The sequence below is a fragment of the Rhinolophus sinicus genome, chromosome 3 (assembly GCF_057876585.1).
Source record: "Rhinolophus sinicus isolate RSI-liver-muscle chromosome 3, RSI-T2T, whole genome shotgun sequence".
In the NCBI taxonomy this organism is placed as follows: Eukaryota; Metazoa; Chordata; class Mammalia; order Chiroptera; family Rhinolophidae; genus Rhinolophus; species Rhinolophus sinicus.
The window spans coordinates 50,673,542-50,691,852 of record NC_142503.1 but is presented as its reverse complement, the minus strand read 5'-3'; the positions used below and the strand labels follow the sequence as shown (position 1 = coordinate 50,691,852).

Below are 18,311 nucleotides of genomic sequence, written 5' to 3'. Positions count from 1 at the left end.
ACACTTAAGTACACGTACCTTTGAGGAAGAAATTGTGTCATATGCTAACACTTTTGTTCTGCAAATGATACTGTCAAGAAAGCAAAAAGACAACCCATAAAACTGGAGAAAACATTAACAAATGCATTTAATAAAGCACTTGCATCCAGAATATATAAAATAGTGGTAATGATAGTTGAAGTTTTTTTTGGTTTTGTTTTTAATGTTGTTCACACTGACCACTTAATGACAGAGACCAACCTCTAAATCCGTGAAATGGGCATGTTTCATGCATACCCATAACAACCAAACTGGAGTTATTTTGGGGGTTTGTGCTAGGCTAGTAAGAATAACAGAGGTTAGCATCTATACTCGTAGAACATTTACTATGTGCCACATACTATTTTAAATGCTTTACATGTATTTAATTCTTGCCACTACGGTATAGACACAACCTTGGCACACTGCAGTTAAGTGAGTTATAAGATTACAAGTGGGTAAGCAGGTAAGAATTGGGTTTAGAACTCAGGCAGACTGATTCCCTAATTCCCCACTCCTAACCACTATGTGAAATTGTCTCCTCAGTGAAATGTAGACATGGCCTCAGTATCTCCTTAAATGTATTATGTTTTCACTCATTTAGCTTATTGTTAAGGCACCATTAACAAATATCTCCATTGACTTCAAATACCTCTATTAATGTTTCCTTAGTTGGCAAACAAAATGTTGCCAATAACAACCCAGATTTTTTGAAATTTTGTGGTCCTTAAAATCCCAAACCATTGCTGTAGACAACTAGCTGTGAGTTTGGGGTGTGGATATCGGGCCATCTGAAAACATGGCATCTTAACTGTTATTCAGATGTGTACAAATATCAAGGTGTTAACAGTATCTGGCAACCTCTGTCGGATTATCAAGTTGTCCACAGCACTCTGCCAACAACTGAGATTGTGTCTAACAACTTCTTCCATGAGGCTGAGTTTATACTAGCAAAATGACTCGGGTACTCGTACCTCACAAACATCTAATTTTTTAAGAACACTATTTCGAGAGTCATACAACCTATTATTAGGCCAATCACTTACTATGTGCCTTCCTCATCTGTAACACGACAGAGTTGGACTAAGTGATCTCCAAGTATTTTTTTCAACAATAATGTAGGTTGTGATAGTATTTGCACATACACTTTCTTTTTTTTAATGTTGAAGAGGTTAGGCTATTTCCAATGTAAGTTCCACGTTGCAAGTCTGGATATGGGAGACAATTTCTCTCGTATAGTCTAATATTTAAAAGGCATGTTGCATCTGTCATATGGGTGCGGCTCACTTGGCGGATGCTCTTTCTTCGTTACGCTGTGAGGATTCAGTATGCAGTTTACACAGGACGACTTGAATTCTCATTTCACTACTGTAAAACACAGTCATATTTAAATACAGCCACACTGTTTATTGCAAAAAGTCACAAGACTCGATTTTTTAAAATTGTCACGTGCTTGGCACTGAAGTTCTTATGTAAATGTTCAGTCAGTGTTATAATGTAGACAGATGACGACGACTCGAAGGTAAAGGCTTCCACCATAGATGTTGGAGACCTGAATTCATGACAAAGTTAACTGCAGGTTTGTTATTACTTACAAATACAAGGATAGGGAGTATTAAAATAATTCATACCCATTTGATAGAGGAAATTAACGTTTCCTAAAAAAATTCTTTTCTAGTGAAGGAAGCCCTTCCCCCAGAACAGAGCTGCTACATAACATCGACCCAAACTTTGTGGACGCTTCTCCATGTAAGTACCTTGTTTCCTGCTGCTAAACTAAATCTTTTGGCTCACAAAGACCGTGTTGTTACCTAGTGTGACTCCAGCCTCACTTTCTCCTTTTCCACTTGACTTTGCTGTAAAAGTAAACAGTTGTCTGTGGCACCTGTTGTCCTAATCTCACTGTGGCTTTGGTGCCAGAGAGGGTGAGTTCTCCTCTTGACTTACTAGCTGTAAGACCTTTAAGCCTTTTCACTCTCCGTGCCTTAGCTTTCCCACCTATAAAAGGAGAACCCATGGGATCTCAGAAGCTCCTTCTCACTGTACATGTCATGTCATTGTTACCCTGTTCTTACCTGAGAGCTCCAACCCTATTCCAGAAAACTCAAGGTCGAATAAGGACTACCTCATCTGCTCGAGCTGGTCAGGTGCTACCCAGAACCTGCAGTGTCTCACGGGTCCGACTACCTAGCAATCCTGGAAGTAGGTTAGCTTGATTCTTCCTACTGCCTAAATTAACCCATAGGGAGCCCTGTTAATTCTTCAGGGAAAGAGGCCATTTAGTGCTCTCAGATCATAACAGGCTGTAATAATCCTGTATAAATACCATGCTAGCAAAGTGAGTCTGGGCCTGGAAAGCATTACCTATTACCTTTGCCCAGCTTCCATCATAATGCTCATCTAGAGACTGTCTTCAGAAAACAGTGCTCTTACATTCCCTTCACTCACTTGGTGCTGACATCCCCTCCTTTCTAAACATACTGCTACCCCCTTCGTTCAAGCTCTCCTTACTTCTTTGTCCTTTCCAGTTTGTGCTATAACCTACCACAGGATTTCCCTGCCCAGAGAATGACCCACGGTAAATCCGAATGTGTCACTGAGTTCTTTCTCTCCAGTTCATCTCTCCAGCCTCCCTCCAGGCACCCTGCCATCTTCTTGCCCTACTAGACACTTGCCATGTCTAAGCATACAAATCATCATACTTATATGTTGAAGCTGCTTTTCCCTCTGCCTGAAACACCTTTCCCTGCCTCTCCACCGTGTTTCCTCATCCCTTAAAACCCAGCCCAAGTGTCCCACCTCTGTGAATGCTTTGCAGAAGGCCCAGAAGGAGCAGTCATTCCTTCCTATGTACACTCCTTTGTATGTATCTCTGTATAGTATTTATCAAATTCTCTTGTGTGTGCCATCATTCATTGCCCACCAAGCTGAGAGTTCCTGGAAGTCAAGGTCTATGTCATATTTTTTCACCCTCATAAAGTAACACAAATACCCAGCACTTGATAGGCGCTCAGTAATGATTACTTGGAGAAGAGTTGGGATAGAGTAAAGAAGTAGAAGCATTAGACTTGAAAAGCACAGGGCCCTGAGACAGGTAGGAATGGCTGTAGTATAGCACAATTTCTATTTCTACTGAAGTAAAGATGTCAAGGAGAGAGACAGGGAAAAGCAGCTGAAAGTCCAATGTGGTAGCCAGTAGCTGTATGTGGCCATTGAGCACTTGAAATGTGGCTAATGAGACATGCTGTAAGTGTGAAATACACATTAGATGTTGAAGACTCCATAAGAAAAAGTAAAATATATTGAAATGGCATACTTTGGCTATGTTGAGCTAAATGTACTATTAATATTAATTTCACCTGTTTCTTTTTTAATGTGGCTCATAGAAAATTTTTAATTACCCATGTACTTCTATTGGCCTAGAAGGATTATTCTAGAAGGTGCTAGGAAATGGTTTCATCAGCCACGTAAAAGGATCACAGACCACGATAGTTACTGTGAGCCTACTACATCAGCAGTTCTTAAACTTTTCTCTGTCCCAGCACACCTCAGGGATATGACACGTTCCAGTCTGTAACTGGCTCACCTGAGCAGTGATTCTTAACCAACGGCCAGTCATACCTGAATCTCTCAGGGTGGCCAGAAGAGAATAGAGGGGAGGCAGGAATGGTTTTTAAAACTTCTGAATAATGTAATGCACTGCATAAGCCCAGTAGAACATCCAGGGATGTGCTGAATATGCTGCCCACAATATAATGGTCGTAAACTGTCCTTACCTACCAAGTCCCACCTACAAATGAAAAGCCTTAAGCCCCCTTCCCTCACTAAGATGTGTTTTGTCTTCGCATCAGACATGGGAGCTTATGAAGTCTATTCCTATGTAACCTGGCCCTAGGGCTGCTTGCTACAGGGTTCTGCTGTGATGTTCACTGTCTTCTCTCAAGTGTCCCTAGCTCCAGTGTAAACGGTAATAAGGGCATGGAAGTCAGAATAGAGAATTGTCTTCGTTTGGCCACCCATAGCCTGTAAGTTCTTGAGCAAGTCCTATCCCTTTTCTGGGAGTCGGTTTCCCATATATGAAATGATGGACTTACTGAGACCCTTTATTGCTGTCACGAATTCAGGCACACTTTCTGGTCTTCTGCTGCACCTTCCTCCTCCCTGAAGCCACCCCAAGTCTTCCTGTTGGCCTTCCCTGCCAGCGTGGGACTCTTGTTCTGACTCCTGCATGTAATGACATTGACATAGAACCATATTCACTGTTGGGCCACAAAAAATAGGGCAGCATTCTCTACTGTCTGTGCCTGCAGCTAGCAAAGTGCCACTTCTTCCTTGTGCATGGGCCTTTTCTCTTTGTTTTTATATTCATTTCAAGCCACTGTGCAGCATTTGGGAAAAAGACAGCTGTCTTTGGGGGCCTGCTCCTTTATAGGATGATGGTACAAGCGCATTTCCTTTCCTATGCAATTAATTCATAGGGAAAAATTAAATACGACTATAGGGATATATGTATTCATAGGACAGCCAAGTCTGCAAATCATATTCATAGAATCTGTTCTATGAATATGTTCTATAGGTTTTGGGAGAATGAAATCAGAAAGCAGCCAATCGAGGGTATAAATTAAGGACTGACAGCTAAATTAGTGTTATCACAGAAACATTTCCTTGCTTTCTAACTCCAGCACTTCCTAGATTATGTGTACTTACTTAAGGCAGAAGAGCGTTGCGTTCCACCTCCACCTTTCCAAAAGCCACTCTCCCAGTGTCCTCATCTGTGAGGTGAAGAAAGAATTAAATGATCTCTAAAGTCCCTTCCAGCTTTAACATTCTGTGGATTTCTATATAAATAGGCCCTTAAAGGAGCAAAGCTGCTTACTCGGTTTCTCTCATTTTTCACCCTGCTATTATAAAAAGGGCGCACTCGTTAATAATCAGTGATGTAGCCAACGACATGGTCATAAATAGATGAACATAAGAGAAAATGTTAGAAACATTGAAAGTGCAAGAGTAATTTGCATTACTATATGATTTTGTTATTACTATTAGGTTGATGCAAAAATAATTGTGGTTTAAAAGGTTAATAATTGCAAAAACCACAATCACTTTTGCACCAATCTAATATATCTGGCCCACCTTTCTGATCCCTATTCTAAAACATCACTGCATCAATGAACTTTTCGAACATAACCAATCTCTCTCCTTTAGTGGGCATTGTTGGGTGAGGTGGGCCAATGTCTCCTCCTGTCATAAATCGTAGCAATTGATGTTAGAAGTTTCCCAGGGAAGCCCAGATCCCCTCAGAGACCCATCTCTTGGGCTTTAACAGCTACATCCCCTCCCTCTTATTCTATGTGTATAAGGTGCCCCCAGAGGCTCTTCTTACTGGTGGACTTAGAGTATTTTGCATGGCCACATATCCTTGGTAGGTTGTAGCTGGAAGTACCCTCTGTCATTTTTTTTATTACCAGTAAAAACAATAAAATGTACATGTTCACTAAAAAGAAAAGAATATAGTATTATGGCATTTAAGGGATATTAAAATTCTGTTTTCTTGTAGGCTATATCTTGATCTTTTAGAATACTGCTGTAATAACTGATTTCTAATATATTTGTAGCAAATTGTTCATATCTTATGTTAATGGCTCTCTCACATATTTTATGTTAATGAACATTCTGAGTAAAAACCCACAAACAGAGCAAACCCAAGTAATGTAAGCAACAGTTGGGTACCCCCAGACATCCCTGATAGAAAAATATACAATTATAAAGCCCCTGCCTGTGGGTTCAGCCCCATCTGACTTCCCTCCACGTCCAGGGCACCACCTCTTCTTGCTGTTCTCTCTGTCCTCCTTCCTTCCTGGCAAGTTCTTCTGCATTGTTTCATTGGTCACCAGTCCTCTCAGTGCCTCAAATCTGGCTCTACTTTTACCTCCCTTGCACCCAACCCCCATGGGCAGTGTTACACATGTGGGCTGCAACTACTTGCCTATGTACTTTGAGGAAAATATATTCATCTTCAGAAGCTTTGTTCTGAGGTAATCTTGGATGACATGTTTTGGGCTCTGTTCAGATAGTACCTGTTTCTCTTTCCTCCTTCCTCAGAATACAACCCAAGAATTATTTACTCCCCCATGTCTTTAAAATATTTCTTTCAAGCAGGCTGACCTAGACTCGGTGTCTTTCTCCAGCAGTGTAGGGTGGGCTGTGGAGGAAACCGGTGAGAGAACCCAAGGGAACGGGATGGTACCATTTAAGCTGATTTATGGGGAAGGCTGGAAACATCCAAAGTGGTGGGGAGCAGCTGTACTCCCCGAGATCCTGCAGGTGTGAGTTCAGCATTATTTGGTTCTGAAGAGTTCTTTCTCCAAATGCTATGCCTCCCCTAGGGGCTAGCCAACATGCCTCAGACTAGGAAGAAAAATAATTTCAGAGGCCAACCTGCAGGCCCCAGGCTTGATCTGGGCTGTTGGGAAGTAATGACCCTTCTCCATCTGCGACCACAACTCACCTTGACAATCAGGTGTGGCATTTTGTGCATTAGAATTCTCACGTACACCCAACTGTGCAACGTACACATATGTACCTGACACATGTGCACATGCAGAAAGCACTCAGATTCTGCTGATAGAGCTTGATTGTAGATGAAGGGCACTGACAGATGTTAGCATTTTCCACATCACCAATGGCCAAATCTTCAAAGTGATTCTGTACAGCTTTGTTACTATTTCATTTAAAGGGCCTCCTCTCTTTAAAGGTTATAATGAGATGTTATTCCTACTCATGATTACAGGGTGAAAGAACAGTTTTCCCTCCCTCTCCTCTGTCACACGTGCATTTTCTGTGGTAAAATTGCCAAATCTATACTCAAGATCCAAGAGTTGTCCAGGTTTACATGCTTGTAGCTACTCCCTGTTTCCTCTTTAGAGCGACTTTCAAATCCATTTCCTGACATTCGGTTGCCATTTCCAAGATTATTTATTTAGTAGATACTGACTGCCCACGATATGCTAGGTACTATTGTAGGTATTGTAGCTAAATTAGGCTTTAAGTTTTGTTAGAAACTGGTCTGGAAGAGCACATGGACATAGCCTCTGACTTCCCTGCTTGATGGCTATTGTTGGAGCCCAACTGCCCATAGCCACATGCAGACTCCTTAGCCTGCCTCCTACAATCTCTGTCTTTCAGCTGAAATGCACCCTCAGCACCGCTGCAGTGCCCTCCTTCAGTCACCTTCATCTTCCTTTGCTTCCCTAACCCTTGTTTAGGAACCAGTTCATATCCCTACTTTTCTAAGAAGCTCTCCTTGATCCCACCAAACTTGAGTCCCTTGAGTTTCTCTGGAGCATTCTAGGACACTGAGCTCTTGCTACCTCAGGTTGCAGTTATTTATATTAATGTGTTTTCCCCACCCAGAGCCATAAACTCCAAGGAGGGCAAGATTTCATCTGTATAGCCCTCAATGCCTATGTATCAGAGACTTATGCATACTGAAAGAATGTATGCTAATAAGTCATTCATTTAAGTTGGTTATCATCCATTCATTGAATTAGAATAAATCTAGCAAGCGTAATAATAGCATACATTATTTTCAAAGCACTTTCATTTCTTTCTGGGCGTATTGGAGAAGAAGCAATACAGTGGCAATATTCTGTCTTTCAGCCGAAAATTAGTTAATGAGCAGAATTTAAAAAGGTAGGATGCATGAGGCCCACCGACTCTCAATGATGAGATTGTTCACCATTGCATAAAATACAGAGGGCAGAAGGCACCTTTCGTTCAGTTTGTCCATCCTCTTTATATAATCCAGAAGGTGAAACTGAGGCATCAGTCACACACAGCTGATAAAGAACAGAGGGGGAACTCAGGGCTCTCCAGGTCCAGGCCTCACACATAAGTCACGCCCTACTGATTTCAGCCGTCTCTTTGCTTTCTGTTCCACACTTTTTTGTGGGGAAACGGCACCCAGATCTTTTTACAATCATCTCTCTCAAATGCATTTAAATGAGGCTGGAAAAATGGGTGTAGTAGGTACACTAGCCTTGCGGTTTTACATATAATATGACTCTATTGATGACAGCAGCTTCTGGGTATTTTTAAAAGCTTTTAAAAAAAAATAATAACTTGTTTTTCATTATAATTGACATCCAGTATTATATTAGTTTCAGGTATACAACATAGTGATTCAACATTAATATACCTTACGATATCATCACAATAAATCTAGTACCACTCTGTCACCATACGTAGTTATGACGATGTTATTGACTCTTCTCCCTATGCTGTGTGTTACATCCCCGTGACCTAGAAGCTTCTGTTTGTAAAGCTAGTTGTGTAAACCCTGTTAGTACCTGTAGTAATTACATTTAAGGATGATGGTGGGATGAGGGATCAGGGTATGGGGACAGGGCAATGTAGCTTAATGGAACATGCAGAGTTCAAATCCCAGTTTTGATATAGTTCCTGTGAACATATGAATAAGTTCTTTGAGTAAACAGTTTCATTGTCTATAACTTGAGGACAATTATAGCTATCTCCTGTAAATATATCTAACCAGTTAACAGCAATTATATTCTGGCTGTTGGGGTTGGAAAGGGGTGTCTGTACCTTTTACTTTCTATATTTCTGCAGTTTTAATTTTTAGTAATGAGCACATACAACTTCCATAATCAGGAACAAAGCCAAAAAGATTTATTTTGAAAAAAAAAAAAAAAGATTTATTTTGAATAACCAGCTTAGAGAGTTCTTGTGAGACTGTAATATCCGTACAGCTCCTGGGGTCTTAGTGAGTGGGAGTCGAGACGTACTGGAGTTTCTGCTTCTTATGCCCACATGTCCTGGCTCAGAGAAGCTCATGGGGAATAGCATTTCTCCTCAGTTGTCAGCCCTGAAACCCTGACTGCTTGCGCTGCGGTTCTTTCTCTTACCGAATATAGGAGCCCATTTTACAGCTTGTCCCAAAGTGAGCAGAATTTTCTGTCTTCTCTAGCAGCCAACGTTTGTCTTCAGCAGCTGGTCAGGTTTTCCGTGGTGTGGGTTGGTGCGTGCCCTCAATCGCAGAGCCGGAACACAGATAACTCTGCTCCTTTTTAATTTTCAAAGGCTTTTATTCTGCCTCCTTCACTTTGGGGAGTACTAAAGTGTGTTTGGAAATGTGGCCTTCTCGATGCCGAAGGCAGTCCCACAAGTCTCATAGCCCATCCACCCCACTTCACACAGTGCATCTCAAGTAACACACATCAAACCTTCGCTGTTAACACTTGGTGCTAGCATACTGGCTTTCATCCTGAGAAAATAAATAAACCAAACCAAACCCACAGCACTTTAAAAACACTAATTAATTCTCACCACAGGCCTAGGCTACACAGAAATGGCAAATCCCACTGCCCTAATTTTGTGTTTGGAGAAATCAGGGTAAGCAACTTTTTTAAGGCTACTCAGGGCCAGATAACAGATGCTAACTTGAGGGCTTGGGCTGGACCTGCCTGGGAGAAGGGCATCTGGCCAGGGCCAGCTGCCTCACCAAATTCTCTTCTGCACAGCACCATGGGTTACTTGCCCAGAACCCCATTTACACACCAGCTTTGATTTCTTTCCCCCAGGGTTACGATGATGCCATGTCCTCCGCTTTCCAACTGACTACTTAGTGATTTTCTTACTTTTCTTTAATTCTGGTAGAGCCTAGGAATTCTAGCCATGGCTTCCAAGAGTAGTTGTTTAAGATCTATGCTGACTTGGACACGCAATACAAAAGTTAGACTGCCCTCCACATAGTCCCTTTCAGATCCAGCAGCAGTGCCCTCCCCGCCCTCCACACTGGAACCTACTTCATACCCAAGTCTGTTCAAGATTTGGGCATATCGGGGCTGGCCCAGTGGCTCAGGCAGTTAGAGCTCCATGCTCCTAACTCCGAAGGCTGCCGGTTCGATTCCCACATGAGCCAGTGGGCTCTCAACCACAAGGTTGCCAGTTCAATTCCTCGAGTCCCGCAAGGGATGGTGGGCAGCACCCCCTGCAACTAAGATTGAACACGGCACCTTGAGCTGAGCTGCCGCTGAGCTGCCGCTGAGCTGCCGGATGGCTCAGTTGGTTGGAGCACATCCTCTCAACCACAAGGTTGCTGGTTCCTACTCCCACAAGGGATGGTGGGCTGCACCCCCTGCAAGTAGCAACGGCAACTGGACCTGGAGCTGAGCTGTGCCCTCCACAGCTAAGACTGAAAGGATAACAACTTGAAGCTTAACGGCACCCTCCACAACTAAGATTGAAAGGACATCAACTTGACTTGGAAAAAAGTCCTGAAAGTACACATTGTTCCCCAATAAAGTCCTGTACCCCTTCCCCAATAAAAAAAGAAAATGTGTGTCCTTACAAAAAAAAAGATTTGGGCATATCCAGTCCCCCTCCTTTCTCTCCCAGTCTGGACTACACATCCTCCTACCTCAATTCCTCAATCTTCCTCAATCTGACGATCTGCAAGGATAAATATATACACTTTTCTTGCACTAGTCAACCATAAAATTCTGGATAAACATAAAACTTCCCTAAACTTGATGTGACATATACAGTGGAATTAAAATATATTAAGTCCCCTTTCTAGTATATGTGCTGCCGAAGCAAGCACTAAGTCCCCTTTCTAAATATTTACTAATCTGTTCAGATTTTTTAGGAGTTTTAGGGTGCTTATGTATAAGGCTGAAATAAAACTTTAAAAACATTTCTGAGAAATAAGCTGTAGACAGCTGAGTACATGGTCTGCCTTACAGAACCCATAAGGTAAGATGTTAGTAACAGCTGTTTATAGACTGAAGTCAGTTACCTCTGGCAGCAAATACCCAGGGACTGAATATATGTCCCCTGCTTCTTAAGAGCCTTTTGAATCAGTGGAAAAGAATATATGCCCAGTAAATGATATTAACACAGTTATAAAATAAAGTTATAATAACAACTATAAAATAAAATAGCAACAAAAGATAAGTGATATAAATGAGAATCATTTGGGGGTGATTAGGATAAACTTCCTCAAAAAGTACCGTTTTATGTTTGTCTATTATTTTGGCAACTTTGGTTTTATCTTTTCTTGATTTTAATGTGAGTGAAGGAAAATAATATTTAACACTATATTAATTTTCTATTGATGCTGGAACAAATTACCGTAAGCTTAATGATTTAAAGCAACACAAATTTATCTTACACTTCTGTAGGTTAAAAGTCTGATACGGGTCTCACGGCACAAAAATCCAGGGTGTCAGCAGGCCCTCATTCCTCCCGGGGGCTCCAGGGAAGACTTACTTCCTTGCCTTCTCCAGCCTCGAGAAGCTGCCCACCTTGCTTAGCCTGTGTCCTCCTTCCTCCATCTTAAAAGCCAGCAATGGAGGGTTGAGTCCTTCTCATGACACATTGCTCCAACTTTGCTTAACTATCATCTCATCTCCTCCTCTGACCTCCTTCACATTTTAAGGACTCTTGTGATGACACTGGGCCCACTTGGATAACCCAGGATAATCTCCCTACCGTGTTTTCCTGAAAATAAGACCTAACTGGAAAATAAGCCCCAGTATGATTTTTCAGGATGCTTGTAATATAAAATAGGCCCTACCATATTTTCTTGAAAATAAGACTTGGTCTTATATTAATTTTTGCTCCAAAAGATGCATTAGGGCTTATTTTATGTTACAAACATCTTGGAAAATCACACTAGTGCTTTCCGGTTAGGTCTTATTTTCGGGGAAACGCGGTATTTTCAGGGCAGCTGATTAGCAACATTAATTCCACCTGCAATTTTAATTCCCCTTTGTATATAATGTAACATATGCACAGGTTCCTGAAATTAGGACGGGACCTTTATTCTGTCTACCATAGACACCTATTCTGTTGCAGTGGCTTTTATAAAAAATATGAAGAGTAGCCTACTTGGAGAGAAGAACACAAACATACAAAAAGTTAATAGAAAATCCAATAACACTTCAGGGCAGCAGTGGTGGAAATGTTACAAGTTGTACTTGATTAATTGCCAGGTCATTTTTATAGCATCTTATAGAGAGCTGGTATTAGCGTGAAGGAGGCTAAATCACACTGGCTAGTTCATGGAAGGAGGAGAGCTTTGCTCTGCACCCGGAAGTAAGAATTCTGGAGATAGAAAAGGCCATCTTGGCACATAGAAGAGTGTGACTAAAAGGTTGTGTGTGTCAGCCTGGTCCGAGGACAAAGGGAGGGCAGGAAAGAGAAGATGGGCGAGATAAATAAGGATAGTATGTCAGACGAAGGAGATTAGACTTGATCTTGTATGCAAGGGGAGCTCCCTGTTTGTTTTTTATACATACAAGTAATACTGTGGGAGGATTTTTGTGTAGAAATTTTGAAAAATACAGAAAAGCTTAGAGACAAAAGCAAAAATCACTCTAATCCCTCTCTCCTGTCCCCCCAAAGTAAACATTGTTGATATTTTGGTGTGCTTTTTCTGTTCTCTCTCTTTCTCTACCCCCCAGATCCCACTCACTGACTGACACACACATTTATATAGCTTCTTACAGAATTCAGATCACATGATATATGCTTTCATTACCTAAATTTTCAGCATAATTAAGTGCAGAAATTTTTCATCTTTAAAATTTTTGTGTAACAATTTTATTAATGGCTACATGTCATGGTATTCTATGACATGGATCTACCATTCTAACATGTGGAAATACTTTACTTAACCATTACCCTATTTTTGAATTTGTCAGGATATTTTCAATTTTTTATTAATGTGAATAAAGCTGCAGTCACTGTCCATTATTTAGGGAGGATAATGTCTAAAACAAAATTCCTGGGTCAAAGGGCATAAATATTTTGAAGATCCTTTGATGTATTATGACCTAGTTGCTTCCCTGAAATGTTGTTGCGTTGATAGTTCTACCATCACTACATAGGAGTCCTTATTTCTTGGAATCTTGGCTAGAAGGTATATCAACACTTTTTTAAACATGTGCCAATTTTGTAAATAAAATATGTTATTTTAATTTGGATTTCTTTGATTACTGCTGAGGGTAGGCTTATTTTTCATTTGCGGGCCATGATTACTAGTGCCTGTCCTTTTCTCATGTAAAGAAAAAGTATTTTTCTTATCAATTTATATGAGCTTTTCGTATATTAAAATATTTATTTTTGTCATGTAGCAAATTTTCTAAAATTTATTTTATGGTACGTTTAAAATTTTTAACTTTAATTTTTTTCATTTTGTAGAATTCTTCCATTGTGTTTACATTTTTAAAAAATTATTCATCCTGAGTTCAAATATTCACTTATATTGTCTTCTCCTTCTACAAAGGTTTAATCTTTTGCATTTGGCTCTTTAAAAAACTGTGTCTTGGGTATAATAGTATTAATGCAAAGTAGGTTTATCGTTTTAAAATAGCAAAATCAATATTGTTATGCCCACTATCTTGAAAAAAACAGTTGAGATTTTGATTGAAATTGCATTGAGTCTATAGATCAATTGGAGAGTGTTGTCATTTGTATCAAGTTTTCTTCTCACTGCATTATCTTTCCTTTGATGTAATCTTCTCTTATGACTTCCTGTAAAATATTGTATTTTTCAAGATTTTTAAAATTAGATTTGTTTTTAGATACCTTATGTTTTTGTTGCTACTATGAATGGTTCCTTTTTGTTTTTGAATTCTATTAGTTGTTACTATATAGAAATGCAGTTGACTTTTGCATATTCAATTGAGATTTGATCTTATGGTCAATAAATGACATTGTCAAACCCTATTATCAAGTCTAATAATTTGTTGGGTTTGTATATCAATAAGGAAATTATCTGTGAATGATGACAATTTGTTTGATCCTTTCCAACCCTATACCTTTTACTTGTCTTATTGTACTGTTCTTATTCAGTATTGAATAAAAGTGGTGATATCAGGCATCCTTGTTTTATTCCCAATCTCTGAGGGAAAGCTTTCAAAATTTTACCATTAAGTATAATGTCTGTTGTAGATTTTTTAATACTCTTTATTAAAGTAAGAAAACTCCCTTCTATTTCTAGTCTGTTTTCAAAATCATAAATAGGTGGATGCTTGATTTTTGTCAAAAATTTTCTGCCTCTATTGATACGATCGTATAGTTTTCTACTTTGACTTGTTTATTTTTTTATGTTAAACAAATTTGCATTTTGAGGTATACTCAATTTATACATCGCTGGATCCAACTTGCTAATATTTTATTCAACATTTTTATATTCATATTTGTATGTCAGAGTATCCTATAATTATGATTTCTTATATTATCTTTGTAAGGTTTTGGTCAAATTTATGCTGTTTTCAATAAATAACTAGAATAGTGGTCCCTCTTTTTGTATTCTCTGAAAGAGTTTCTGTGAACTGGAGCTATTTTTTTTTTTTCCACCGAACTTTATTGGGATATATTTGACATACAACATTATGCCATTTAAGATGTACAGTGTGATGATATATATTTATATAGCAAAATGATTACCATAATAAGGTTAGTTAACATACCCATTACCTCACATAGTTAACTTTTTGTGTGTGTGTGGTGGTGATGGTGATGGTAGGAACATTTATGATTACTCTTTTAGTAACTTTCAAGTGTACAGTACAGTATCATTAACTATATTCACTAGGCTCTACTTTAGGTCTCCAGAACTTTTCCATCTTATAATTGGAAGTTTGTGCATTTTGATTACCATCACCCATTTTTCCTACCCCCCAGCTCCTAGCAATCATCAATCTATTCTCTGTTACTGTGAGTTCAGTTTAATATGTGGTATCAGTTAACGAACTAAAGTTTCTTATTTAATTAATACTTTCAGCATCATGTATTGCATTATTCATTATTGTTCACTGCCTTACTCTTAGTTCACAAAAAGTAAAGCATTAGACAGAGACTTGCACATAGTTGGTTTACTTGAAGTGATCCCAGGGTGGAGGAGTGAGGAACAGATTTAATTTTATATCAACTCAGTGCTTACTCCTATTACTATAACTAATTTTATCTTGAGATATAAATTTTCTTTTGATTTTTCTTTCTATTGGTTTGTGTTCATCTTTGAATTATCTTCTTTCCATGGAAATTTCATGGATGGTGTGCTTTCGGAGGCCTTGCATATTCGAGAATAGTGTATGTCTTTCTGTTACACACATGACAACTTTATTGGGTAAATAATTCCACGGACACAATTTTTTCCTTCAAAATTTTGTAGACATTGCTCATGGTTTCTAGTATCTATTGTTGCAGAAAAGCAATTTCAGTACAGCCTGATATCTTTGCTTTGGAGGTAATCCAGTTTTTCTCCCCGGCCTGGATAATTATAGTATTCTGTCTTTAGTACTGGTAATTAATATAGATAGCTGGATGGATGGATGGATGGATGGATGGATGGATGGATGGATGGATGGATATAGAGATAGAGATAATCTCCAGTATATTTTGGATTTATTTCATCATTTCTTCCTGGTACACAGTGAGCACTGAACAATTCAAGTTATTTTTCCCCAGGAAAGTTTTAATCTGATATATCTTTGCACTTTATCTCTGTTAAATGTGCTCTGGTCTTTTGGGTAGTAACACTACTTACATGTATGTTGGATATCCTTTGTCCTTCATATATATATAATATGTTCCTTCACTTCTCATTTTATCTTTTTGTCCTTTTCCCCTACCTTCTGGGGTGAGTTTCACTTTGTTGATTTTATTTTGTTTTTACCCATCTTATTCTGCTTCTCTTTAATGCTTCCAATGGCATTTCAAAATGTAGTATGGCAAATCTCTTGTCTCACTACCTTTTTATAGGCTGTCCAGCTGTTTTTATTTTATAAAAGTATCAATTTTATTATTGTATATTTTGCCTTTTCTGTCACAGAGTTAATATTTCACCTCATTGTATTAACTACACAAAGTTGATCCTAACAGCTTATTTTTTCCCAGTAAATAGTGCTCAGGTATGCAGTGCCTCTCCCTCTGCAATTATATGTTCATCTCCATTTATGTTGTGAAATACTTTCATATTTCTGTATATTTTAATATTCATATTGATATATTGTTACTGAGTAAATTAGCTGGGTATGCTAAAAATAGCATAGCTAGATTATCTCTGGGTTCCATGCTGTGAGATTAATCTCAAATATAAAAGTGGGAGGACTCGTTTACATAAAATATATAGAACTAGCTCAGTGATTCAATAGCCTGATTTCAACCATATATTCAAATTTGTATGAGTTTGTTTTTAATCTTTTCATGAGTTATAAAGAGCAGCATTTATCCTGCATTGAGCTCAAGTGAATATACATCCTTTTAAAAAGAAAATATTGACAGTAGAAACCAAATTAGAAAAAAATGGAAATAGATGTACATAAATCACCAGACACTTGGAAGAACATGTAAGCAAATCTAAGAACGGCATGTTTTTCATAATTTTACATTTTCCCTTTTTAAAAAAAATCACTTTCCAAATTATTGATGGTTTGGCAGCTCCAAGGATGACATCAGCCCTTTCATTGTGCGGTATCTGCTTTCTTTTAGATAACTTGATGGCACTTCATCAAGTTTTGGTGATTACGTTGAATTAAAAACCAACTGGGTTTGAGTTTAAATTCCCTCAACTGCTAAACCAAACACATTCCTGACCTTAGGCATGCTTTTGAGCACTCCTAAAAACTTACATTGTCCATTGGCTGCTTTATTTCTAGAAGCAGAGGTAAGCAAGTGAGAGAAAAATGCCCTCTTTAGAGTTACTAAATCATATGTGTCAAAACGCACTGTACTGTCAGTGCAGTACTCCAGCTGCTCAGATGCTTTCAGACCAATGATCCTCTGTTCTCTTCCTTAACCTGACCCCGAATCAAGAGTTTAATAATCTTGGCATTGTTTTCCCACTTCAGAAAATCTCAGTTACCTGATATAGTCTTTCTCAGCAGTCAGGGGTAGATTCTGACCATCAATGAGGTGGTAAAGCAAAGATAATACTAGGAATTAGGCTGTTACTGGGGAAGAAAAAACTGTCTGTAAACAATACTAACACCTTTCCTGCATCCCCGAGGAACTCACCTGAGACCAAGAGGTAAAAACACTTGCATTGTAAAGGTCTGGCCTATCACCCTAGTCTAAACCAGTGCTTCTCAAACTTGACTGAGAACAAGGATGACCTCATTCCATAGGCTGAGGTGGGGCCTGAATCCAGCATTTCTAACCAGCTCCCAGGTGGTGCCAGTGCTACTGATTCTCCGACCACACTTGGAGTCACCAGCCTCTTGTCTAGAAAGGACTTTCACCCAATCTGAAGCTCAAGACTTATAATTTAAAATATTTGCATGAATATTTGATTGAAGACTAATTAAATATTTTTGTGAGATATGCAATTACAGACAGAGGTACAAGACCTTAAATTTCAGAACTCTTTCGTGTTTATAACTCCACCACCACCCCGAGTTCCTGTTTAGGCTGATTGGGTAGCAGTTTACATTATCTTTCGCATTATCCAAATGCCAAGTTGTTTTCTGATCCTAAAGTTACCTTGTGTTCGATGAAAAAAATTCTGAGTCAGGCAAAAAAAATCCAAAATAAGTCAACAAGGCATGAATATTTTGAAGCTCATCTCAGAAGCTTAGCTCCTTTTTCTTTTTATTCCTGATGTTCTCATTCTGTCAACGTTCAGAAAGAAAACCCAAGCTTCCAAAAGATGTGAATTAAACATCTATCACTCAAGTCAAGAATGAGGAAGCCGACTTCTTCTCCTACCCAAAGTCTCTGAGGCCTTGCTTGGGTTATGGATTCTGACTCCTTTCAGGTACTTCCTCTGATCTCGCAGCGTATTGGGGAGAAACTCCAAGAGCCCCCAGAGAGAAGAAGGAGAGAAACTAGGTGACTAACCACGCTCCTTCTGTGTGGAAAGGAGGAACATTCCCCATGCTCATACCTGAGTAAATGGCGGAGTGGTCACTCTGGTGTGGGTTTTGACTTCCGTGCATCTGTCTAGCTGGTCAAAGCAGTAGCTGCTGGGAGGAGTGTTGTCAGTTACTCTGTCTTTGAGGAACCCAGAGCATCCCTACCTACATTGTCATTATGTGAGCTCATTCTGCATCCTGCACTCAGTAAGCTTGTTTTCTCTTCTCTCTTCTCAAACATAAAGGCATAAACATAGCTGCAATTTCAGAGAATCCTAAAAATGGACCTAATCGCTTACCACGTTCAGAGGGAAAATGGTAGAGCTTGATGTTCTTATAATATTGCAAAGAAGAAAACCTATTCTTTTTTCCACATGAATTGGTGCCTCTGTTTGGAACATCCTAAGACTC

At 39.2% G+C, this 18,311-nt stretch overlaps 1 protein-coding gene across 1 annotated transcript in view; it reads left to right on the top strand.

Moving 5' to 3' along the window:
• Positions 1 to 18,311, top strand: part of ARSB (arylsulfatase B) — a 146,313-nt gene that overhangs the window by 88,989 nt on the left and 39,013 nt on the right. Inside the window, exon 6 of the mRNA XM_019728179.3 lies at positions 1,697 to 1,767. Coding sequence (XP_019583738.3) covers positions 1,697 to 1,767 — 71 coding nt within the window. The remainder of the gene's footprint in view (positions 1 to 1,696; positions 1,768 to 18,311) is intronic.